Genomic DNA, 26941 nt, shown 5'->3' with positions numbered 1-26941 from the left:
TAATAGTAAATCCCCTTTGTTTACCAAAAAATAAAGTTTGCTTAATTTTCAATAATTAAAAGATAAATTAAATGAAAGTTTTATGCCTTCATTTGATAACCAGAAAAATGTGAATACACAATTTCAGAGGAGAAAAAACATTTCACATAAGGCTATTTTAAGAAAAGAAAATAACAAATTAAGTTGTTTTTATGCATTTAAATAATTACACTTGCTTAAACACAGAATTAGGTAACAAAAACATATGATGAAGAAAAAAATAAAAAATTTCATAGGGCCCTAAACATGTAATATTTGGCATATTTGTTTTTACAGTAATTTTTGGGGGGTTATTTTTCCTGTAAAGATATCGAGATACATCGAGATATAGCAAAATATATCGAGATATATTTTTTGCTCCATATCGCCCAGCCCTACAGGAAATAATGACTGTTTTAATGTCAGAATATTTTTAACAATTCAAACATTAAAGAAACATTTGCTTCCAGTATTTAATGTAGAAACTTTTTGAAATTCTGATTCCCATCCTTATTTTTCTGAAACTAAAAACAGAACCTTTTTAGACAGCCTTGTGTTTGTCTGTGTGTGTTAAAAAAAAAAAAAATACTGTCAGCACTCAGCAGGATTTTTAACCTTTCCATGACCTGTCAGTCATCTGCATAGGAAAACTGCCCTCTCCCTTCTTGTTGAATTAAACAGGAATATCATGGAACATTAGACAGTGTTTTCAATGGAAGTACTTCTGTCTGGTACAGAGGAAAATTACAAACCTTTCTATTGACTGTACCTTAAAGTGTAACCTTTCCTTCTGGGCATAAGTCATGCTTAAGTCAAGCCCCCTGTTGAGTGGCAGTTTTAGGACACTGACCTTTTGCACGAACACACACTCACATAAGCTCCCATACATGTATGCAACCCAGCAGGTTTTTGACCTTTCCACATATTCACACACAAATAGACAGTAAAAGGGGCGGACAGCCCCCCAGCCCTCTGTCAAATTATGTGTGCATATCTTTGTGCACTTGTGAGTCAGAGTTTAGTCACATAAACATCTCTTAGTAGTAAGTGCAAGTTTTCACACAAGCTACATCCTACTTTTCAAATCTATTGTTTGTATCCTGTAGTAATATTCCAAAACAACATTGGACAAAACAAAATTGTTCAAAAAAATATTTGGTTTTGTGTTCACTAAAGTATGTCACACAGGGTTGGAATGACAGAAGGGCCAAAATGATTCCTTTAAAGATATCAAAGTTATTCTTGAATGCAGAATTATGGAAACTGTAAAGCAGCTCTGAAATACACTAGTATCTGCTTCTCTTGGTTTATTAAGCATAAAACTTGGAGGATCATGCTGTTGGCATGGCAAGATGCTAACATCAAAGTCCATTGGAATCAATTGTGTGCTGCATCACTCTTACAGTAGTTTTGTTGAGCCTTTTAGTCCATGATGAGGTTCCCCTGAGGTCTTTTCAAGCCTACAGCTGTTGCTATAGCCTAACCCGTTCTGTTTTTACACGTGTATGCATGCAGAGAACCCAGATATTTGAGAAGGTTGGTAATTGAGTGGCGACACTTAGCATTAGGGGTGAGCGATATGGCAAAAATATAATTTCACAATTTTTTTTTTGATATATCAAGGCTCACAATTTTATCCAAGTTCTTTGTCATGTTGGTTTTTACCATTTTTCAAGTGTTCTGAGCAATACAGCTAATTTCCGTATTATACCTTTCAAGGTAACAAAATCTAAAAAAGAATGGCACATATTTAGGCCAAAGTGGGCAAAGATAAAAATCTTTGACATTATTTTATATTTTTTTATTAAAAATAAGAACAAAGATACACATTATAAATGAACATATTATACATATTATACAAAATTGCTTTATTTAAGGTACAATAGGTGTATTTGGCTGGAGCATTCAAGAAATTGCATGCAAATTAATCGTTTAACCAGCAAGGCTTTAAAGAAATTGCAAATAATGTACTTTTGTGATTGCGAATAAGTGCAGTGTCTCTTGAGAGTAACTCTACCGCTGAGTTAACACTGATGTCAATGTATGTCGCGTTGTAGTCTACAGTATATTTAGACACCAGAACTTTAACTGCTGTAGCACGATAATACCGTATTTCTTCAAAAGCATATCGTGGAGACATTTTTATCGTTCATATCACACACACTTAGCATTAATCAATTTAAAGGGTGACAGAATGCATCTGTCGTCATGGTGCCAACACCCCCCCTCCCCCCAGTTACCCACAGAGACCGTGCAAACAATGCTCGAGACATGCGAGCACACATGTGGAGCAAATGTTTTTAACCTTGAAGATCTGTAATGTTCTTCCACATCTGGCTAATCACTTCGTCAGTCTCTGTCTCACTCGATTTTTCTTCTTCTCCTTCACTGATCTGAAAATCAAAGTTGATGTAGTGGACAGGAGCTCTCTTTGTCTCAGAATGTAGATGCTTCTGTGATTCTGAGACACTCTGGAAATGTAGCTATAGATTGACGGCAGTTATGTCCATGTCCAGCACTTTGGCTAACCTCAATTTGGCTTTACAAATAAAATTGTATTGTATTGTATTGAAGTTCAATTTAGGAGGTCAATTTAATGTGGTAGAAATCATTCAAATTTTATTTTATTATATATTAAACAAAAATGAAAGAATATTAATTTTATTGTTTTTATTGTAAATTAATTGTTTGATTAATATGCTGAAATAAAATTTTAACTGAAATAAAATAAAAACTTTAACTTTATTTTCAGATAGTTTTATTTTTACTTCAATTTTAGTTAACTTGTACTTAAATGACTCAAATCCAAAACTGAAATAAAACGAAAACTACATATATATATATATATATATATTTATATGTAGTTTTCGTTTTTATTTCAGATTTATTTCAATAAACTAAATTATTTAATCTTTAAAATGAAAATATAAAACTAAAAATTAATTCAAGATATTACCAAAAACTAAAATAGTTTCTAAATAATAATACTAAAAAAATAAGTCTTTGAGTTATTGGCTGACAGTAAATAATTTTGAATTATTATTATTGTTAGTAATAGCCAAAGCTGTGCTGGTTAGCCAATATATCAGTTAATATCAATAAGTGATTATGCAATATTTATGTAAACAGTAATATCATAGCCTAACTTCTGAAATACAATCAAATCAGTTGAATCCGGCTGAATATTCAGTTTTATTGTAAAATATTACATTACTCAAGTTGTGAACTTGTTATAAATGACATTTTATGCTGCCTTTGAGGATGAATACAAACCAAAATATTGGGTTTTGCAAAAAGTACGAAAGTAAAAATGAAGATACAAGTTTCCCATAGGAGAGCGAGTGGCGTGTTTACATATAGCCCATGGCGAGATTCCTAGTTAACTACTCTTAACAAAGTGCTCTCCAGTCAATCCCATTGATCCATGTACGCACCGCTCCACCGCAATCGCTCCATCTTTTCCCACAATCATCTGCTCTCTAACACACGTCTGTCTAAAAAGATCTGTCTTTTACCCCTCTTTTAGGCCCATCTGTCCTGGGTTCGTCCACATCTGCTTTTGCCCTCTGCTTTTTGTTTGTCTTTCTGTCCAGACGTGCAGGTGTGTGTGATGATGAATAATTGCCTGCAGCCCTTTTGAATTGAGACCTCATTAATCGAGACCCGCGTCTGCTTCGTCATCAACGGACCCGACTGCCGAACACCGTTTTGAGCCAGCTGCTAGTATTGTATCTACAACATGTACATTTGTAATTCAATACTATCCATGAAAACAGTTTGATTCCAATCAGTACCGCTGTACAGGTGTCTGACCTTGAGCCCAGGGCTAAGATGCCAATTTATAGACCTCTAATTAGCACACGGTGCGCTTGATTATGAGCACATTGAACAGCTACAAACACATTCCCTGAAAAATTTGCATGCTTCACTTTGATGTTGTATGCGCTACAAGCAAGAATAGCCGTGAGATTTGTGGGCACTCTGTGGAGAAATGATTCAGTCTAATAGAGTTCTCTCTGTGGATCCCACACTTACAAACACGCAGAATAAGGTTTATGAAACATATAGCAGGAGTGAGCCAACAGGAACGGAGGTGCTGTGATCTGTCTGCTGGGTTAATCCATGAAGGCTTCTTCTCATCTTTCTTTTCTCCTTTTTTTGTTTCTTCTTTTTATTCCCTGCTTCCTATCAGCCCACTGCAGTACATGGAATCTATCTATCTATCTATCTATCTATCTATCTATCTATCTATCTATCTATCTATCTATCTATCTATCTATCTATCTATCTATCTATCTATCTATCTATCTAAATTTATGCATTTTGGTAATGTGATAACCCTAGCTCACACACTTGGTCTGACACTCAAGTGTCTGACACTCCAGATCTGTGTGTGTGTGTTGGTGGCTTCAGCTGTATCTAAGATCTGTGATAAGTGTGTGGTACAGGTGTGTGTGTGTGTGGTACAGGTGTGAGATGGTTGTGTTTGTGTCTCTTTATCCATGGCCCAGCGCGTTTGAAAGGAAGAGAGGAGAAAGACCGCGCACTCGTCTAAACGCCACATTGATCTTTCGCTCTGAGAATTCAGACAACCACATTAGAATTCGACATCAGAGATGGCACTGAACACAGACTGCAGATTACACCCACTGACTGAGCGCGTGCACGTGTTAGTGTGTGAGTGTGTGTGATATGGACCTGGATGGTCTAAATATAGAAAAGTATTCCATTATAATCCCATTATGTCGTTAACAGAGTGAACAACAGACAGTATCAGCAGACTAAACATATCATAGACTATATCTTACACACACAAACATCTGTGCCAGTGTTAATTGTGCCACCTTAGAGCATGGCTGCTATTATAAATATAAATATAGATATATAAATTAATAACTTAATAAAAGTACCCTGCAATTGTACTGTACTTTTAGCATTCTAAACTAGTATACTCAAAGTCTGCTGAATTGTAATAAGTAATTTTGTACTTAATGCACTTTAAGAAGTGCTGAAGTCCAACTAAAGATGTACTTAATGATATTTTATTGTGCTGAAGTAGAACTACTGCAAGTACACTTGAAATAGCTTGCATTTAAAGACCAATATTATTCAAAGATCATACAATCATCATGTTTAGTTCAGTTTCAGTTCAGTGCTTATGACATCACTAGTGAAGAGATAAGATGATAGGAGAGAGTGTGTGAGTGTGTGTGTGTGTGTGTTTGCTTGGTTCCCCTCTGACATATTGTGAGCATATGGTGCTTTTCGGCTACATCCTATGAAGCCAAATGTTCAGAGCATTTTCATTCTCTTCGGGTCATGGCATTGTGTTGTGTGTATGTGTGTGTGTGTGTGTGTGTATGTGTGTGTGTGTGTGTGTGTGATGCTGCGGTCCTTGCCGGAATAATTTGGCCTGCTCATGCACACTAGAGCTCAATCACGTCAAGCTCGCTTACCGCTGTTTATTTTATTGACTCGCATGTTTTCATTTCTTTTCACCCTGCGTGTGCGTTTATCCCTTTCCTTTTCCCTCTACTTCCTCCTCTGCCAGTACTGCTCTGTTTCTCGCAGACGAGCGTGAAAGCACGGAGGTGGTTCGTGCGAAGGAGAACTTGAGAGATTGACACCTAGTCTAGTCTCCGCCATCTGTTCAGATGTTAATTGCGACGCATGACGGTGTTTTTTCTGTCCCATAAACGATAATGAAAACGAGCACCTCCCCTAATGTGCCTTAATGAAACACTTTCACACACCTCCCTTATAAATGGCATTATTGGAGAATGTGTGTTTGTTTGTGAAGCTAGCCGCTTTTGAAAGTTAGATGCAGATGCTAACTGGCAGTCAGCACCCTTTTTTTCGCCATTTTGTTTTGATATGTCGAGATGCGAAACATGCGACGCTCCTCGGCACTGATGACAAACGAAGGGAATTAAAAGCGGAGGGAGGAAGAACAAAAGGGCCGTTAAAGACTAGATCGCGGCGTTGGCTAATCCTGCCGTGACTCACCGGCCTGATACAGCTAGGCACCAGGGGAAATACGTGCTACTGCACAGCATTGGCACAAGCTTTGTTCATTTCATTTATTGACATTTTGAATTAAACCAACATGTTTGAGTCCGTTCCCATTCGGTTTTTAAATGATCGCTCTAGCTGTGTGTTGTATTTGGCGAGCCGTGATGGAGTTAGGCCCAGTCTAATTAAGGCATCTGGAGGGGTCTGAATGTCCTAAGAGTCAGAGCACCTGCCGAGAGCAAGACATGACCGAACGGAGGGAGGGTGGCGCACTCTTCCTCTGAGGAAATACAGCTCATCTGTTCTGGGGGTTTTTCAAACGATTGAAGGCCTGTATCTGTGGTTTAGTTCGCAAGCGGGAGAAATTTAACTCCACGCATCACTGGAGCAAATCAAATGTATTCTTTTGTGCTCGACAATCAGTAGGGTTTTCTGCAAAGAATCCTCACTCAGTTTAGAAAAAGAGCTGTTTAGAGGGGAGTAAACGGGGAACTGTGGGGTAAACCACGTGGGTCAGTGACATGATGCTCATTTTGTTTGTTTGGGTGTGTTCATTTATTCAAAAACAGATTAAAAGTGCAATTTGTAAATAGACTTGAATACACGTTTTGAATGAAAATTCAGGTGTAATAATAAATACAAAAGATTCATGCCAGTACCTGGACAGTACCTGGACAGTTTCATAAACTTTCATTCAAAGAATATATTTAAATAAAATGTAGCTTCATATAGTTTTTGCATCTTTTATTATTAATTTTTAGATGGATAGATGGATAGATAGATAGATAGATAGATAGATAGATAGATAGATAGATAGATAGATAGATAGATAGATAGATAGATAGCAACTTTTGCCTTTTTATGACAAGGCAATGTCAGTTGCAATATGTCATGATACAACTCCCCAAAAATTATTATATCATATGTAATTTAATAATTAACAATATTTGTGTAAAAATGACTCTTTTCACCCGGGAAAGAATTTATTAACTTTTTTTAATTTAAAATAATTAAGATTATTTATCACATTTATTGAAGGTGGGATCAAAATGTTATTACTTTTTACTTGATAATTAAGCCACATTGCATTTAATTTTTTTTTTTGAATTTCCAAAATGAATGCAAAGATCTTGACGTGTTTTAAACTAGATTTTTAAAAGATTTATCCATTCTTTTACCTCAATGACACTGATTTGCCACTGACCCACATACCAAAGAAAACAATACAATAAAAAAAAAAAAAGAAATTGTCTGTAAAGGTGAAGTGTGTAATATTTGCGCCACCGGGGTCGCCAAATTGAAGTGTATAAATAATAACTGTTTTTAAAAAAGGTTTCCTGAACCAAAATTAACCCACTCCATTAGTCAATGCGGCAATTTGAATCATGCTCACAGGCTTCCAGCTGTGAAAATGCATCCCACATTTGAACTTCCAATAGTTTCAGATGTTATATAAAGGATTTATGGACCGTAATGGAAATGAAAGGGTGATAGAGAAGAATTGAGAGTGAGACAGTTGAGCATATGGGGTGTTGTCAGATGAAGGACCTGCCGTCCAGATGCTCTCTCTCTCTCTCACACGCACACACATACACAGGTGAGCCGCGGGCCAGGATGTGTTGACCTGAAGAAGTTTGATGGTGGTCCAACTCCTGGTCATTATGATTGCTCCTGATGTTTGATATACTCCACCTTCTGCACCTGCTGTCTGCCTGCCAGCGACACACACACACACACACACAGCTCGACATGCATGCTGATACCCGAGTCAAACCCCTCTAGTACTGGATGACAGCCCATAACGCAGCATCCTCTTCCTGTGTGTGGCTTTTGGAGCTGTATGGACGGCCCATCTCAGCCATTCACAGCACCATCAGTTGCTCGTCGCCAGCTCCACCCGGTTTCCATAGCAACAGGAAGGAAATCAAATTTCTTTTTTAAAAACGGGGTTGTGTTGGCAGGATTTTGGCAATCCTGTCACACTATTGCCTCAGATTTCCACTCAAGCCGCTTTCAGCAGCAAAAGTGCGTGGAGCTGTGAGTTTGAGTGCACAGTGTGTAGTGTCATTTGAGGAGCACTCTTCCTCTTAAGCACTTCAGTCCATAAACATTCGTGAGGAAACGCGGCTGCTTTGTTTCAGCACTCCTAAGAGGATGGGAGTCCTGTGCACATGCATACTTCAAAACTGAGTATGTGTGATGGAATTGCTGGAAAACAAGCACAGCATCATAATGAACAAGATATAGACTAATTGGGCTAATGCTTTATTTGAATGACCAGTACTCACTATTAACTAGCTGCTTATTAGCATGCATATTACTAACACATTGGCTGTTTATTAGTACTTCTAAAGCACATATTCTATATCCCTAATCCCACCCAATGCCTAAAGTTAATAACTACCTTACTAACTATTAATAAGCAGCTTATTAATAGTGTATTTAATAGTGAATATGTGTTCTATGTTCTGAAGTGTTACTGGTTTGACTGATATTTTCTTTGTCAAAACATTTCCATAATTGTCTGTTCTTACTGATCAGGTTTATTGTTGAAGTTGGCAAGTCTTTAAAATGAGCATAACACCCTATACATTAAAAAGAAATAACAGTTTTCATAGTATAACAATTGGACTTTAGATTTTTCAATACAATATTTAGTTTTGTGATGGTGGACATATTTTGTCATTCAATTTATCACAAGCACAAACGTTAAGTTGCACGAATAAGCATTTTTTTTTCTTCTTACTATGGCCTTGCGATGCACTTTTCTGATTGAAATAAATGACAAAACACTTTAGTATATGGACCAATTCTCACTATTAACTAGTTGTTTATTATCATGCTTGTTATTAACAAGCAGTATATTTGCAACATATATGCTATTTATTAGTACTTATAAAGCACATATTCTGTATGACCATTCTACATCCCTAATCCTACCTAAATTTAACAACTATCTTACTTATTAATAATAATAATTAGGAGTTTATTGAGGCAAAAGTCACAGTTAATGGTTTGTTAATAGCAAGAAGGTACCTTACAATAAAGTGTGGCTATAATGATAATAATGTAGGACTTGGCTAGATGTTATGCATCACAAATTTGATTGTCTCATGATTGTTAGGCTATGATATTATATTATTTTTTTACTGACCGAGCAGCATCAAGAGAAAATTTAAGAAAGATTAAGAGGAGGAGAAATAGCCCAAAAACTTTTCTTCCTCAAAATATTAGGCAATGACGAAATGTGCAAAATAAGACGAGGGACATTTATCAAAAAAGCAAATAAGGTCGATTTCTTGTCATTTTTAAGATTTAACAGCAATGTTCAGAGGCCAGTGTTATTATTATTTTTTTACTTCATCTTGTCCATTAAGAAATAATACATATGTGTGTGTGTGTGTGTTTGTGTGTATCTGTAAGTGCTCTGGTGGGCTTGTCGTTTTAAATTGAAGTAATGTCGTTTTATGGCATGAGTTAAAGATGTTTCTCGATAAAACAAAGCTGTTATTATTGTTTTTATGGCTTGTGTGTGTGTGCGCATCTACTCGTTAGCGGCGAAAGACGGCATCTCTCCAGCTCGGTGCTTCATTAGCAAGTGTGACATTTATCACATCGGTGCCTCGCGTTTCAAGAGTTACCATGGAAACTTCTATAGCACCCACCTCCCCTTCACACTTTTAACAAGTGGAGTGATTAACAGAACAGTTTTGTACATCTCACACATGCTCTCGCGCACACTCGCCGATGCCTGTCATTCTTCGCAGTTAAGCTGACATGTTTGTTTTTTTTCTCTCGGCTGTGTGTGTTTTTGACTGGTTGGAAATATCTCCTCTCAGACCTTGAAAAATTATGCTCTTTTTATCTTGTAGATTTGCTTTGTTGTCAACTGACTTGTGATGTATGTGATGTTTACAAAAAAACAAAAAAAAAAGAGTTTGTCCTAGGTGATTTTCTTCTAAATATAGTACGAGTTTGACATCTCCCTCATAGTTGACGAACGTGATGACAGGAATTATCTTCCTGGAGTCACACTGCGTGTCTGACCTTGACGTGTGAGATTTGTGTGCATGTGTGTGGTTAAGTCTACCTATCGTTGTCAGGACATATGCAAGGACAAATGCTCATCATTGGCTGGTTCAGATCCTATGAGCTGCCTACAGCCTTTTCGGAATTCATAAGCGAGTTTGAAGATTGACAAGGTTTGAAAGCAGTCTGAACATACTAATACTGCTTAATAATGAAAATAAAATTGCATAAAATACCTATGTTGCCCAAAATACATAAGGCGTAAACATTCATACATGCCTTTGATGCGAAAACAAAAAATGATTTTGCATCTACGATTCCTAATTTATTTTATTTTTTTTACAATTTGGACATACGTTTTGGCCTACGTCGCTGTAAAAGGCATATGATTTAAACATTATTAAGTGCCTATGATACTCTAGAGAAAGTGTGCAATTTAAAAGTATGTACAGCCTATGATTGCTAACAAACATGTACGATTTTAACATTCACATAACAAAATGTCTAAAGTCTGTACTTTCTGAATGTTCGTACGCTCCTTTGTTGCCCCAAAATCATACAGTTTAAATGTTCAAATGCCTACGATAGCCAGAAAATATTATCATTATTAAAATGCCTGTGTCGCCAAAAATGCAAATGGTTTAAACGTTCTTATGCGAATACGATGGGAAAAAAGGTTGTTTTGAATGTTCGAACAGACTATGACGGCATGTTTAAAATATGTGGTTTGAGCATTCAGATGTACCTGTAAACCCCAAAAAGGTTGTCAATATGAATATTTGTACATGTACAAACATAGGTGAGATTTAAACTTGCGTATTTGCTTATGATGACCAAAAAATTTATGATTTGATCATTTGTATGTCCTTCCTGTGGCAGCTCACTAGGTTTTGGGACAAAGCCATTATGTCCTAAAACCAAATTGCAAAATGAACAGCCTCAGTCATAAATACATGCTTCTACTACAAATTTGACAGTGAATGGGACATTCAACATACAGGGTCACTGAACGGATGGTTTCCCCATCATAAACGTGACTGACAAGCCCTGAATTGTGACACGATGAAAGAAAAACAGAGATATAAAGCAGTAGATGAGCCATGGAGAAACAGAGATAAATCTTCCCTATTAAGTGTGAATGGATTGAGTATTTTTCAGTGCTCGGAGCAGAACGCCTTGTTTTTATGACCAATGAGATTAATTAGGATCATCAAGCTTAACTGATGAGTGGAATTAAAGCATCACCTGTCGCCAGCAAGAGAGAGATACGACAGCACAGCTGTCAGGCAGGCAGTGTTAACTTCTAGTGATGATTGGACAAATAAATAAAAATCACTTTTTCCTACTCTTTCTCACTCTCTCCTGCTTACAAACACACACTTGTCAGCTGTGCTCTTTATTTAAATCGAGGAAATTACAGGTTTGCGACTTCTCCCCCAGCTGCCTGTCAACTGATGTGTATGGAATGGGTAGAAGAGGGATTTTGTACCCAAATTAGTTTAATTTTCACAGTCTACTTGCTTTTTTTTCCTCTTTTTTTCCACTCATTTTGTGTGTGTGTGTGTGTGTGTTTTGCATACTGTATAACTATTATATTTCTGTTACTGTAGATGTGTAGGTCCATATACTTTAACCAACTTGACATGTAGTATTTTAATCATTGAATAACACAAATATATACATATACACAAGGTATTATATACGTCATTTTGTGTAAAATATACACAATTATCATATAATAAAATATGTAAAAAGAAATTGTGTAAAAAGTGTGTGTATATGTATGCATGCATGCATATCACACATAATAAAAGATTAAAATATAAAATTTAAAAAAAAAATGCTACAACAGATTTTATATACATACATACACACTACATATTAGATATACTGTACACACACACACACACACACACACATATATACAATAAAATATAAAAATATAAAATGCCAAATATTTACAAATAATTTTATATATAAATATACACACTGAATATATTATAAAAATGTGTATATAACAGTATATGCATAAAGGTTATATTAGTTATTCTAATTTTAGCAATAGCCCTTAACCACAAATATAAAATATCTATTAATATTTATATATCAAATATATATTTAACTCTACCAGATTTTAAAACATTGTAAGTGCTCTGAGTTTCTGTAATCTCTTATGGACGCTGCTCAGGCATGAAATAACCTCAGTCCAGCCATTACTGTATCTCCAATCATCATTTGTTATATTGCAGTTATGTTTATATTACCATCCAGCCTATCTTTAGAAGCACAAATGATTGTCTTGCTGGCTTGCTGTGTTATTGCACTTGTTTGTAAGTATACGAGCGAGTGAGTAAGTGTGTGTGTGTGTGTGTGTGTGTGTGTGAGCCTGTGGACTATAAGAGTTCCTTACATCAGCAACTGCCCCCCATCCCCCCACTCCATACACACACCTTAAGAGCAGCCCAGGCTGATGGAAGGTCTAGTTAAGCCATTAAGGCAGACAATTGACTCAAATTGAGAGGGAAGTGGATAGAAAGAAAGAGAGAGAGAGAGAATGCTATGGCAGGAGCGGATCCACTTGACAACTTAATCTGAGCCTCAGGACTTACATTCAGACAGACAAACACACACACAGACACACACACACACACACACAGACTTTTATTTTCAAGTTGTGTCTGGCTCTTTCTCTTTCTACCTTGTCAGCACAGAAGAAAAGTGAAAGAAAGATGGTCCAAATAAAGGACAATGTATTTAAACTGTCAATGGCTCCACTCCTTAGGGCTTTGCAGAGTTTTTAAAATAATTTAACATTTGTGATTCCACATAATGAGTCTGGTTCCTTAAGGATTCCTTTTAGCACTAGATAATCCTACTGTAACTGTATTATACCATTTAGTCTACTTTTATATATATGTATTATAAACAAGTCCCTTCGTTGTGGATGTTAATTTACTATCACTTTTGATCAATTCATCGCATCCCCGCTAGCTAAAAGTATTTAATTCTTGAAAAATGGATACATCCGAGAATGAAACCAAATTCATTCGATTCCATTATTTTTTCTTTTTAAAAAATGAAACCGTTTCAGAACCGGTTCTTGATTTCCAACCCCAGCCCAGTGTGTGCGAGTGTCTTCCAGCACACTGTTACAGGCTTCCTGTGACTTGTGCCTTTGTATTCCTGCAGTCGGGCCCTGTCGAATGAAACAATTAGTAATTGTGACACACACAAGCGCACGCATACACGCACAACACCCTGACACTCGCAGCCCCATCCCTCTCTCTGTATCAGAGTCATTTCCTGGCTCTCGGCCTCTATGTCTGTGTCATGCTCGCTTTTTTCGCCATTATTGCTTTTTGATCGGCGGCGAGGGGCACCCTTATCACTGTGGTAACTGCCAGGGGAATTTATTGGGGTGGGGGTAGCTGAGCAGCGGTTGGCGTGGCGTCCTGAGAGGGTGGCTTTCCCGCGGCGCAGGCAGAAATGTCCTTTAAATCGCTCAAAGATTTGGGCGCGGAGAGAATAGGGTCCTTCTGCAAGAGATGGATGAATCGAGTCCAGAGGTCTGTGTCTCTTCTCTTTACCTCCGACCTTTTCTTTTTATTGGTTGCTGCTCTTTAACTCTAGGCCTTGTTCTTTTGAATAGAATGACAAATCACTTTATCGGCTTAAAGAGAAATGAGATGAGGCTTTGTGAATGGCCCAGTGAGTTAGTTCTTTATGGCTTTTTTCCACTTCTAATCTGTGAATGGTTAGTGCATTATGTTTATGTATATGTGTGTGTGTGTGTGTGTAAACCATCCATATGGAACAATTCCTGAATAATCTATATACAGGCCTCATGATAGATTCAGTCTATTTGTGTGCTGACTAATTGTTATAGTCTCCATTTTCTACACTTTTGTAAGTTATAAAAATATTGTTTATATTGAGTACATTAAAAGTTTAATGTATAATATTATACATAGTTTTTTTTTTTTTTTTACTAAAAAGTCAATTTCCACCTTTCTGAGTCTACATTTGTAGCTCCAGTGTTTCTTTTTTTAAATTGATGTTTTATTTTATTTTATTTTGAACATATTTAATTGACATTTATTTATGAATTTAATAGAATTTTTGTAATGTCTTTTGTCAGTTTGAAAAGAGATTCATTCATTTTCATTCATAGATTCTTTCTTTCTTTCTTTCTTTCTTTCTTTCTTCATTCTTTCTTTCTTTTGATTGTCATAATTACAGTACACTGATTAGATTTTTTGCAGATTAGTTTCTTAAAATGTGTAGTAATATAGTAAAATATATATATATATATATATATATATATATATATATATAGACACACACACACACACACACAGATCATTTGCAAAATAAGATCTTCAACTTTGTTCAAAAATCATGTTTTTTTTTTTTGTCCTGAATTCCAATTAATATAAAGCAGTTGGGTTGTTTTGATTAAATAATAACAACAACAACAATAAAACCCACAATAAAAACATGATAACAAAAACAGGCGGCGAAGACTTACAGAATGCTTAGTGTGATAATTAGTCTCATGAGGAAATGGTTATGCTTCTTCACTGAGGATACAAGTATTTATTTTTTTATTTTTTCACATCTGTCAAAGGGCAGCATGTAGGTTGGCCTTCGATCAGAAAACCAAACTAAAATGAAATTGACACTCATAGATTTTTGAGTTTGTTCAGGCTTGTTCACATGATTTGTTATTTGTAAGCTGGTAAAAAAAAAGGAAAGGTGAGTGTGAGGGTTGATAACTCTCTCTCTCACTCTCTCTGAGTGCTTTCATCTGGAACAGAAACAAGCGCCTGAAATTCCTCATGATCTTGTTGAACCAGCAACATGGGCGTCTAGGGGTCACACGGATCCATCTCGCACCCTGACTCAGCTCAGCTGTTTTTATTATGTCACAATTTGTTTCATTCGTGTGTGCAATTCTGCGTTCAATTCACGTAGAAGCTAGCATTGATGAAATTGTGTTTGCAGTAAACCACTAACAATGGAAGTCTATGGGGCAAATGTACTGGGTGGTTTTAAAACAGCAATGTTAAAGCACTTGTTAAAGAAATTTATTTTAATTAATGTATTTCATGTCCATAAATAAAGTTGTTCCAAAGAATAACAAATAAACCTTCTGGTGTTAAACACTTCTATAACAGAGCGAATTACGCTTTACATGGTCATGGCATTATCATAATAATCTCATGGTAACACAAATAATACTGTACAGTATGTAAAGCATGGGACACACCAAGCCGGCGATTGGCCATTTGCCATCGTTGGGCCGACGGCAAACAACGGTCAGGCTAGTTTGTTTGGTGTGTTCCACTCGTCGGCTCTCGTCGGGTTTACATTGGCGACTGTTTGTCCAATTTAGCATGTTGAATCGGCGTCGGGGACGGTGGGGACGTTGGGTCCATCGGCGAGTGAGAGCTCTGATTGGATGTTCAGTTTAGCGAACAAGTCAGTGTCCGAGAATTAAAGCGAAAGTGATGAAAACAAGCATGTGAATGAAGGCGGTACAGACAGAAGGCTGTTTAAATGTTACGTGATCTTTCCCAATCATTCTAATACGCGAATGTTTTTCATAACAACATGAGCTGCTTAAAATTATTGAAGTTATTAACATTACTGATATTCAAAATGGTAAACAAGCACTGTTTTGGTTACATTTCGTATATCTGCGTTTATCTCGTATAACTTTGTTTCAGTTTCTCCTTTTGAATGATGAATATATACTATTAATAGCTTCTGACATGAACAGCACGTGTTAGTTTGTCATCGGCTGTAGTCTGTGCAATGTGTTCCAGCGCAGGAAACAACACCGTCCGCTTTTGTCACCAATATTTCTTTGAAGTCGGCTTGGTGTGTCCTGGCCTTAAGTCTTATAATGATATTTGTGACCCTGGACTACAAAACCAGTCATAAGCAGCACGGTTGTATTTGTTGCAATAGCCAAAAATCTGTACGATTTTAAGTAAAGATCACGTTCCATGAAGATATTTTGTACATATATAAAAACTAAATTTTTGATTAGTAATATGCATTGCTAAGGACTTAATTTGAACAACTTTAATGGCAATTTTCTCATTATTTCGATTTTTTTTTAACTCTCAGAGTCCAGATATTCAAATAGTTGAATCTCGACCAAATATTGTACGATCCTAACAAACCATACACCAATGGAAGGCTTTTTTATTCAGCTTGTGAGACTTATGACTTATGATTTTGTGGTCCAGTGTCACATTTTAATCATAATCATGATTATTTGCAACATTTGCCCCGTAGCATCCTATTTTTAATTTTGCTGTAAACATTTTATTTGTTTGTACAAACTGAGGAGCAAATAAAAGTTATTTTGTAAGGTAATAGAGGTTATCGAATGTGGAACCGAGTCTGAATTGTACCTGCTCAGGACTATCAACACACACATGACACAGCACACTCGCTGAGTGTAATAACACTGTTGTGATTTTAATCAGAGTTTGTGTCTCCATGTCTTCCTGCTTTAATGAGGAGCAGTTGGCCCAAATTTGCTCTCGCTGTGAGCTCAGAGACCAACCCTTCTCACTTACCATCTTTCAGTGTTTTCAGACAATGACATACACTGTTGACACTTCCTAACGCTTTCTTTCTGTTTATCTGCAGTAACGGTACAGCTGGGAAGATGAACGGCGCCCTTGAACACTTGGACCAGCCGGATCCGGACGCCATCAAGATGTTCGTGGGTCAGATCCCACGCTCCTGGGCCGAGAAAGAGTTAAAAGAGCTTTTTGAGCCGTACGGAGCCGTCTACCAGATCAACATACTGCGAGATCGTAGTCAGAACCCACCACAGAGCAAAGGTAGTGTGCGTTTCATGTCTTAGTACATCACAGATGCCATCGCAGCAGCAGGGTGTTGTGATGTGTCATGTGAACCTGCTCACATGTGCGATGTGTTTGCTTGAGTCTTCGGACTTACTGTTTTGTGTCTTAAATTCATGTCTGCCTGTTTCTGACTTGCCTCCTACATCCATATCTTTCTTTTTCTCAACTTCTCAAAAGCAATGTTAAAAAACCTGTTTAGGCATTGCTAGAATGCATTGCAGCAGGCTCCGTTAAAACTATTGCTAAAGATGGCAGACCAAATTCCCAAAAATATGACAAATCTTCCAGATTTCTTTCAAACTTTTAATTGAAATAAAAACTGACAGTTTGGCCTAGTATTTGCAATGTTTATATCTTTATAGTATCGCAATATAAGCTTAGCAACACGCCAACATCAAACAAAATTGTAGTCTCCCAAGCTGTTCACGCACTTCGTTGCTGCCTTTTTGTCCTACTGTAAAGTTTCTACTTATACATTTTAATTATTATCTTGTGGTTTTGGTCAGAAATTATTGTGTTGGTTAGTTTCGTATTTATTTCGTATTTATTTATTTCTTTATTTATTTTTTCATTTACGAAAAACTTTAATACAACAGAAATGCAAAAAATTCATACAGAATGTTCATAAAGCGCATTGTGGAGTTTAAATACATGAAACATAAGGCAGTGAAATGAAAAAAGCTAGGTCTTGAGAACTGTTTGCGCAATAAGCTGCAAAAGGAAAGCATAACAATATTAGCATAGAAAAACGATGGAAACCAGTATAATTAAAAAACCTGCTGTGTTAATTGCCTTTACGTTTTGCAAATGTGCTGCTTTAGAGCATGTTGGGTAGTATAAGAGGTGCATTTTTTGGTTGGCTTTTGGTTTAGCTTTAGCTTAATACATCAGACAGTTCATTAAATACATGCAATAAAATTTAAGATACTTTGAATGAAAACTGGGAGGCTTGTGACTGTCCCATTAACTGCCAAGTAAATTACACTGTCAAGGTCCAGAAAAGTTAGAAAGACATCGTCAGAATAGTCCTCGTCGCTTTATGAACCACTGATTCTGACATCGTCTTTCATACTTTTATGGACCTTGACACTGTTATTTACTTGGCAGTCTATGGGACAGTCAAAAGGCTCCTGGTTTTCATCCAAAATATCTTAAATCGTGTTCCCAAGATGAACAAAGCTTTTACGGATTTGGAAGAACATAAGTGGGGGTAAGTGATTAATGACAAAATTTTCATTTTGGGGTGGAGTATCCATTTAAGAGTTTCAGACTCATAATTACGACATTGTGATGGCATTCATGTTCGCTCATATCATAGATATGATCCTTTCAACATGACTTGAATGCAGTAATGTTTCAAATCAGTCATTTATGAGGCTCCGATGCCGCCTATGTAGGCGTTAGACAGCAAGGTAGCTCCCTAGGTTTCAGAATAGCACTAAAGCGTAGGCGTTAACCTCGGTTCTGCAGAGCTGTTAACACTCAGACGGGAAGATGGCATGTACACTTTCACAGTGCCGCCCATGCTCTCAGTCTTATGGAGGATGAGTCAGGGCTGAGTGGGAGAGCATTACTCAAGTCCTGTACTCTCTCTCTCGCACACACAGGCATTGCGATGGGTATCTCCGGCAGAGCCGAGGTGTGTGATTGGCTTTCAGACGGGGTGATGAGTGCTCCTGTAGTTCAGTTAGCTGCAGTTGGAGTGCCTCTCTCAGGTCCAGCTTCATCAAGGCCTCTGACACAGTCGTGGGGTCGTAATGGCTGCCGCTAGCCTTCAGCTTCACTCTAACCCATTTTCATTTAGTAAAAGGTCGTCTGCGCGCGGCTGTTAAATTAGACAGTACTGAAAGATTTCTCTACCGAGTAAGTCGCAAGGTGAGCGTTAACTTCCGTGTGTCTCTCTGGCACTGTCTTTCCCTTTGGCGTCCGCCAATTGGAACTGATTTTCTCTAAAAAGGATTTGGTTTTCCTTTTTTTCCACCTTTTGAAATTACCAATTAATGGGCAGGTTATATTAAGAAAATTGTGCCAGTTAACAGGACTCAATTAGAAGTGTCCTAAAGCAAATAAAACACTCAGTATTAGAGAACCTGAGATTGATCGCACACACTTATTGTAGTTAGCATGACTTTCCACTGACGCAACCGACTAGTTTAATACATAACCTGCCCACAAGCTAACATGACAGATTGCAGTCTTTATTGAGTTTTTGAAAGTTTTACACTTATTTTTGTGAACTTCAAATGATAAAAAATTTAATACATTGCATGCATCAATTTGTACATTATATGCAATATTAATATAAATGTTTAACAAATAAATGTATTGCATGCATCAAGTCACACATTATATGCGATAGTAATGTAAATATTTAACAAATAAATTAATTGCATGCATCAGTTCACACAATATTTGTAATACTACTATAAATAATACTTTCGCTCTGTACATCAAGTGTTGCATCCCACCTACAAGCAAGCATGGTACATTACAGTCTTTATTTAGTTTTTATTTGAGAGTTACATGTATTTTTGGGAACTCACTTCAACATCTGTTTAATTAATTATTTAAATTATAAAATGTAAAAAAAGAAAAAGAAAAATGCATACATCAGTTCACACGTCATATACAGTCAAAGCTAAATTTATTCAGACACATTCATTTCTCACATTATATCACAGTTTAGTTTGGAAAATGATGATAAAATGTGACGAGAACCCAGAGTTAAACTGTGTCAGAACAAATTCATCTTGATAATGCCAGATAGCTTTGATAGAAAGTAATATAATACAATCGACCAAAACTTAGTCAGCTGTTAAATTTAAGTACACAATTAGATAATACCTATTTAGGTCAACCAATTACAAAGCAAACAATGCTTACATTTGTTCAGTCTGTGGTATAAAATGTTTGCATTATCAATTAAAGAAAAAAACACTTAAGCAAAACATGGTCAGGTCAAAGTGTCTGAATATTTTTTGATCCCAAATTTTACGTAGTCCGCTGTATGAAGATTTTTTTTTGGCTATAATATCTCACAGTTCACTTTATTTAGCTATTCTCACTCAATTTATTTGGTGTGAATAAGTTTTGGTTTGACTATAATTAAATATCTGAAATTTCAAATATTCAAAATAATTTTAAATAGTTAATGTATTAAATATTTTTTAACATGTATAAACAAAATATAAGATATATATTTTTTATTCATTCGTCAGTTCACAAATCTTTGTAAAAATAATTATACTAAATATTCAATTCAATTTAATTCAAGTTTATTTGTATAGTGTTTTTTACGATAGAAATCATTACAAAAGAAACTTACAGAAAATAACGTTTCTACAATATTTAGTAGTAGCTTATAAGTGGTGACTGTCAGTTTGTGTGCATATGACAGGATTTTTCAGAAAAATTTACACAAGACGTAGTCAACCAGACGATGAACATTATTTACAGCAATTATTATATGACGCCATCACACTTGTAGCAATATTTGTTAGTTCGGTTTGTTGATTCAGGGTTAGCATCATCTGGGGTCCTCTGAGGGGTCAGCATCATCTCTTCTCAGGTGTTCTGGATCCAGACTGGAGCTTGTGTATATCCTAGTTACCACGAGATGTAAATCCCGTGGCAAAACAGAGAGACAAATAGAGACATAATTAGCGTAGCTGCTGTTCCAACAAAGTAAAATTAAGTAGTATATGTATTCAAGCATATTAAATGTACATATATATATATATATATATATATATATATATATATATATATATATATATATATATATATATATATATGTCAATCAGAAGACAATCATTGACACCCTTCACAAGGAGGGTAAGCCACAAACATTCATTGCCAAAAAAGCTGGCTGTTCACAGAGTGCTGTATCCAAGCATGTTAACAGAAAGTTGAATGGAAGGAAAAATCGATTCAAGAATTTGAGTTATCTTCACAAGGAATGGACTGAGGCTGTCAAGGCATCAAGAGCCACCACACACAGACGTGTCAAGGAATTTGCTAAACCACAGACAGCGTCAGAGGTGTCTTACCTGGGCTAAGGAGGAGAAGAACTGGACTGTTGCCCAGTGGTCCAAAGTCCTCTTTTCAGAAGAGAGCAAGTTTTGTATTTCATTTGGAAACCAAGGTCCTAGAGTCTGGAGGAAAGGTGGAGAAGTTTATAGCCCAAGTTGCTTGAAGTCCAGTGTTAAGTTTCCACATTCTCTGGTGATTTGGGGTGCAATGTCATCTGCTGGTGTTGGTCCATTGTGTTTTTTGAAATCCAAAGTCACTGCACCAGTTTACCAAAAAATTTTAGAGCACTTCATGCTTCCTTCTGCTGACCAGTTTTTGAAGATGCTGATTTCATTTTCCAGCAGGATTTGGCACATGCCCAAAAGGAAAATGAGAATCAAGAGACCAAACAATGCAGATGAGCTGAAGGACACTGTCAAGAATCCTGGGCTTCCATACCACCTCAGCAGTGCCACAAACTGATCACCTCCATGCCACGCCGAACTGAGGCAGTAATTAAAGCAAAAGGAGCCCCTCACAAGTATTGAGTACATGTACAGTAAATTAGCATACTTTCCAGAAAGCCAACAAATCACTAAAAATGTTTTTTTTTTTTTTTTTTTTTTTTTTTTTTTTTTTTTATTGGTCGTATGAACTATTCTAATTTGTTGAGATAGTGAATTGGTGGTTTTCTGTTAAATGTGAGCCAGAATCATCACAATTAATAGAACCAAAGACTTGCACTGAATTAATTTAATACACAAGTTTGACAATTTGAGTTGAATTACTGAAATAAATGAATTACTGAAATAAATGAAAATCTGTGCTTTACGTGTATTTTGTAAGTGGATGGAGTAGCTTTGCTTTTGCGTGCTGCACTGTCCATCACACCATGCTGCACCACAGCAGTGCAGACAACTGAATTATAATGGAAGCAATCTAGATTTGCATCTTGAGTTGTTGTTTTATTAGCTTCACGCAGTGAGGACAATATTCTGCCCCCTTGGTCACTGACATTAGTGCTTCCTGGTTTAAGACTTGTAGGTTTAAGGGGCCAGTGTGATATTCAGTCAACCCAAATCCAACCTTTTTTTTCAGTGTGGAAATAATAAACCAGTTTATTACAATGGTTTAATCAATGATCACGAGCCCGATGTTCCAATTCAGCATGGGATGTTGCGTCCTATGCCCCGTGTGTGTCCCTGCCTGGCCGCCATAGCCTGAGCATCAGTGGGGAGGTGCTTCTGAACAGACGGCCTCACAGATCGCCTGCCCCATGCATGTGTCTGCGAGGCCTGAACGAAGGCATAGAATATAAATGCACCCAGAGGTGAAGAGCAGGAATTGTTTACCAGAGCTGGGCTGCAATTTAGCATGCTCCGCGCACACACATAGAAACAGACTGTCCCTTGTTGATTGAGTGATGCGAGAGCGGTCCAGGGCTAAATGGCCCTGAGCAGCTGGGGTTCTTTAGTAAAGATGTATTCCTGTCTGCCTTTGAAGTCCGTCACACACACACGCATACGCACGCCTACATGCTCACAAGATGAATGGATGTGTTTGTGTGTGCATCCTTTTCAGTCTCTGGACACGTAGCACAGCCGCAGAATGATACAAGTGTGTGTGTGTCCTCTAAGGCTAAATGCAGACGTGTTTTGCTAATGTATTGAAATGTATTCTAAAAGATATGTGTGTTCATGGGATTAAGTCCATAACTTTAGGGCTTTGGACGGCCTGTCTCGTATAACAGATCAAAAACTGAATCTGGGAGTAATTGGCATTCAAGACGTTTTCATTTACAGTCAACAACAAAACGGGATCTGCAACCTGTTATACTTCCATAATGCGACACATTTCCAAGTGAAACGAGATAGAGAATGCTTAGGGCGGTTCGTTTTGTCCTTCAGGAATTGATTGGATCATGGAAAGCGACAGTTTCCAGATTGAATTGACAGTCTAAAAAAAAAAAGACTACCTGCTTTTCAGAAAAAAATAAATATAAATCGCTGGGAACTGTTGAGTTTAAACTAAAAAAAGGCAAAAATTGTTTCGGAGCAGGGGCATTTCATCCGAGGAGGCAAGGGAGGCAGTGCCTCCTCAAAACATTGAATAAGAAAAAAAAAATTGTCAAATATAAAACAATGCAAATGTAACAAAATAACATTAGACAATGTATAAATCATTGAAACATTGCCCAACAACACCACCAGCAGGTAAAGTTTCAGCAGGAGTTGGCATGTCTCTCACCTCCCCTGAGCCCATTGAGTTTTAACAGAGTCTGTAAAGTGTGCCTTGAGTTTGGTGGGGGGTAATTGAGAATGAATGGAGGGAAGTCACCCGAGAGGAGGCAATGCCTTCATCGCAATATGTTTGGATATGGCTGGTTATGTTCGGCTTTGGTTCATGCGACAAATCCCGCCTCTTGTGTTTGTGCATGTTCTGCAAATCAGACTGAATGAACAACATAATGGCATTAATGGGAAGTCTACTTTTTAAAAAAGTAAGTAAACAACCCACACAATTAGATATAAGCACTTTGTAATGTCAAAATAAAACTCGAAATGGCCTGAAAACATGATCTGTGGGAGTTGTGTCTGTGTCTGTGAAAAATATTTACCGAGCTTTGATGACTGATGATCCAAAAAAATTTCAAAAATCGTTAAAAATGTACTATTAAAAAGAATGGCTGAACACAAATTGTTAATGTTTTGAGATATTATTTTGGAATGAATATAAAATGCTTAAAAACACTAACTTGATGAGATTCATACCTGGCTTTAATAAATAAATAACTGTTACATATTATAGAACATTGTTTAAGGGGACATTAGATGTCCATTTTCCACAATTTGATATGATTCTTTAGGGTCTTTGTGAAAAGTCTATAATATAACGTACTTTGGTTAAAATTTCTCAATGGTATTGTAAAACAAAACCCTCTTTACCTTGTCAAAAACAGCTCTGTTCACAACAACCGGTTTTGGTGCATGCCCCTTTAAATGCTAATGAGCTCTGCTCACCCCACCCCTCTCCTCAATGGAGTAAAAAAGCAGTTCTCTGAGTTTGTTGACTCTAGCCACATTTAGCCACAGAACTTGCTCACTAGCACATTACTAGGAAAGGCGATTTGCAAATATTCATAAAAAGGTGAAGCTGGATCACGAATGATTCTCGCGAACATAAACACATTTAGGTAGATCGGAGGGGCGCATTCCCTTTAGAAACAAATATAATCCGCTTGCGTCTTCAGCGGCTTAAATGTCGGGAGTAAATGATGACTATTTCTGATGGTCTAAGGAATGTTTATTTAACCAAGAAAAAGTGACTTGAGACAAAAATCTATTTTTGTTATTCGTGAAGAACTATAGTAATAACTGTATTCTTAATAATACAACAAAATCATGAAACAGAAGTGGAATTAATTTGAAAGAAATATAGCACAGGTACACTTTTTAATATATCATCAAATATAAAAGCATCTTTCTGTTACTGTTAGATGTGCAAAGACCCAAACATGAGCGCTGGGTTTGTAAGCATGCACATCCATCTGTCAGCGAGTCTGAGCACGAGTGCGAACGGTCACGGAGCTCTTGAGGCGGTTGTATGCCTCGTGGTTTTATCCTGTCTTATCCGTCTCAGGTGAGGCATGGGCTTTTAGAGTGTACGTCAGCAGTCCTGCCACGTACGGATGTGGAAAACACTTTGACGATGGCTGTTCTGACCTCCCTGCCTGAGATTGTCAAAAGTTTCCAGCGTTGCAACACGATTAAACACGATCCGCTGTCAACAGCCAAGGAATGAGTTGCTGGCAGAGTCGAGAAAGCCTGCGTTTCTTTCACTTTTGCTGACAACACAGGAATGAACAGGATCTTATTGGCCGACTGGCTCATATTAGTGTATTAGCGTTGTTTTGAAGGCAGCATTTGTAAGGTTTTGGAGATCTCTATGTTCTAGAAGAAACTGGAAAAGGAGAATGGTATGCAAAATCAGTGAAGTCGCAAGTTGTCACCTGTGTGTTTTAGTAGAATGTGAAGTGCCCCATTCGCATTAAACATGGGAAAATCAGCTAAAATAATATGATTAATGACACCAGTCTTAAATTAGCAAAAATAAGTAAATAAATAAATCCTTTAGCAATTTTTTTTTATGTCAAATAAAGTTTTTTAGGCCAATACGGACCAACAAATAAAATCATTTAAGCCTACAATTTTAAAGCACCACGACACAAATATCAGTATATATCAATACTGTTATATATATTGCATTTAATATGTACAAACAGTACAGTTTCCTTTATAATAATAATAATAATAATAATAATAACAAAGCAACATACCAAATTGGTTCACTACTCTGAGTTCAGTGGTGCGTGTAAACAGCTTTTTATAATAGATTTGTGCATGGCTCTTCTGTCAGAACTATCAGATTTTCTCATCTTTACCTTCAATGGTCTTACGCAAGTGTACGATGCTTTCCAAGTCTTGATGTAGTGGAGTGTTACTTAATACTACTGGAGCATTATGAGCTCATGTAGTATTACTGTCAGAGTAGCTGTGGAGTGTTTAGGCTCATGTGGTATTAACTCAAATCTCTGTATACAAAACGCATGTGAACACTCCCCCTATTTCAAATGTTTCACAATTGTTTCATACAATCAGTGCCATGCTTTTGAAAAAAAAAATGTGTTTATTGCTGTATAACCATAAAGTCTGGTCCACACTGAAGCACATTTTGGCAACTGAGACAGGAAGCAACCAACCACTGTCTTAATTTTTAAATCTAGCCAATCAGATTTAAGCTAACAGTTTTGAGAAAGCTCATGGTATTTTTGTGCAAAAATCTGAGCATTAGACTACATGTCTGTTTAGCAGATATGGTACATTAATTCTGGATACAGTCCTTTGAGACCCCTGGGGTCAGTACTTTTTTTTTTTTTTTAAGACACATTGGTGATTGATCAGAACCGGGATCTCATTAACATTTCAGTTCGTAGGTCACACTTAAATGGGATTGTCTTTGCAACCTTTGTGTTAATGGCCTGGAACCATTAAGCCTCCCAGCCAGGACCAATATCAATGTTGACTGATGGGAATATGATCCCTTATTGGTGACTGGGGTGTGTGTTTGTGTGTAACACTGGGAACAGGGTTGTTTTGGACATGGACTTGACTGCACCGTTGCCAGGGATGAGTGAGTCCTTAGTTTATCCTGCCAAAATTCTCCTTGGCAGTAAAAGGGGATTCAGTTCACTCATTTTTTTTTCTTATTCCTCTTCTCTTTTCTCTCTAAATAAAACATGCCAGCACTCTCAGCTTGCTTTGTCCACACACAAACACACACATACATACAAAGGTCCCCAGCTGATTCTTTCTGTCAGTCCTCTCTGGTGGTCTCTGCCTTTGTGTGTGTGTACTTCTGTGCTCCAATGTCCAGTCAAGGACAGTGATGCGTGTAGATATACAGTATAATGTACATATAATCATTTTCAATCTTCTGATGAAGGACAAAGCCTTTTGGTCGATCGGTTTTGTTGGCCTTAAAAAGTATCATAAAATTAACATTAAGTGTTACATATTTCATTTGAGTCTGAAGTGAGATTTCCGTATGAAAATAAGTGTTATTTTTAGTAATATTTATATGCTATTATACAGTTTTTTAATACTCTAAACATGCTTTTATTTGTATATTTTATTTTAATTGTAATTAAAAATAAAGTTTTTAAAGTAGTTTTTTTTTTGTAAGATATGTGCTTTATAATTTTAATTAGTTATTTTTATTTTGATTGGGCCTTATTTTTATTTGAGTGTTAGGAATTAGTAATACTTAATTTTAATTAAATTTCAAGTCTACAATTCTGAAGTGTAAGCATTTCATCTAATATTTATATTATATATTATATATTTGATTTAATTTCAGCCTTATTTCAATGAATTACATTTTAATAGTTTTAGTCTTACTTTAAGTTAACAATTAAACACTGTTTA

At 36.7% G+C, this 26941-nt stretch overlaps 1 protein-coding gene across 23 annotated transcripts in view; it reads left to right on the top strand.

Annotated features, from left to right (window-relative positions):
- Positions 1-26941, top strand: part of LOC132105894 (CUGBP Elav-like family member 2) — a 141637-nt gene that overhangs the window by 73286 nt on the left and 41410 nt on the right. For 22 of the 23 annotated variants that reach the window (XM_059511388.1, XM_059511387.1, XM_059511382.1 and 19 more), the window contains one exon: positions 16726-16922. In XM_059511388.1, the coding sequence (XP_059367371.1) occupies positions 16726-16922 (197 nt within the window). Of the gene's footprint in view, positions 1-13490; positions 13626-16725; positions 16923-26941 lie in introns of those variants that run through there. The other variant, XM_059511390.1, reaches the window with a different exon arrangement.

Source organism: Carassius carassius, chromosome 26 (genome assembly GCF_963082965.1).
Source record: "Carassius carassius chromosome 26, fCarCar2.1, whole genome shotgun sequence".
Taxonomy (NCBI): Eukaryota; Metazoa; Chordata; class Actinopteri; order Cypriniformes; family Cyprinidae; genus Carassius; species Carassius carassius.
The sequence above is the reverse complement of the archived record's forward strand: the minus strand, read 5'-3'. Positions and strand labels throughout refer to the sequence as shown.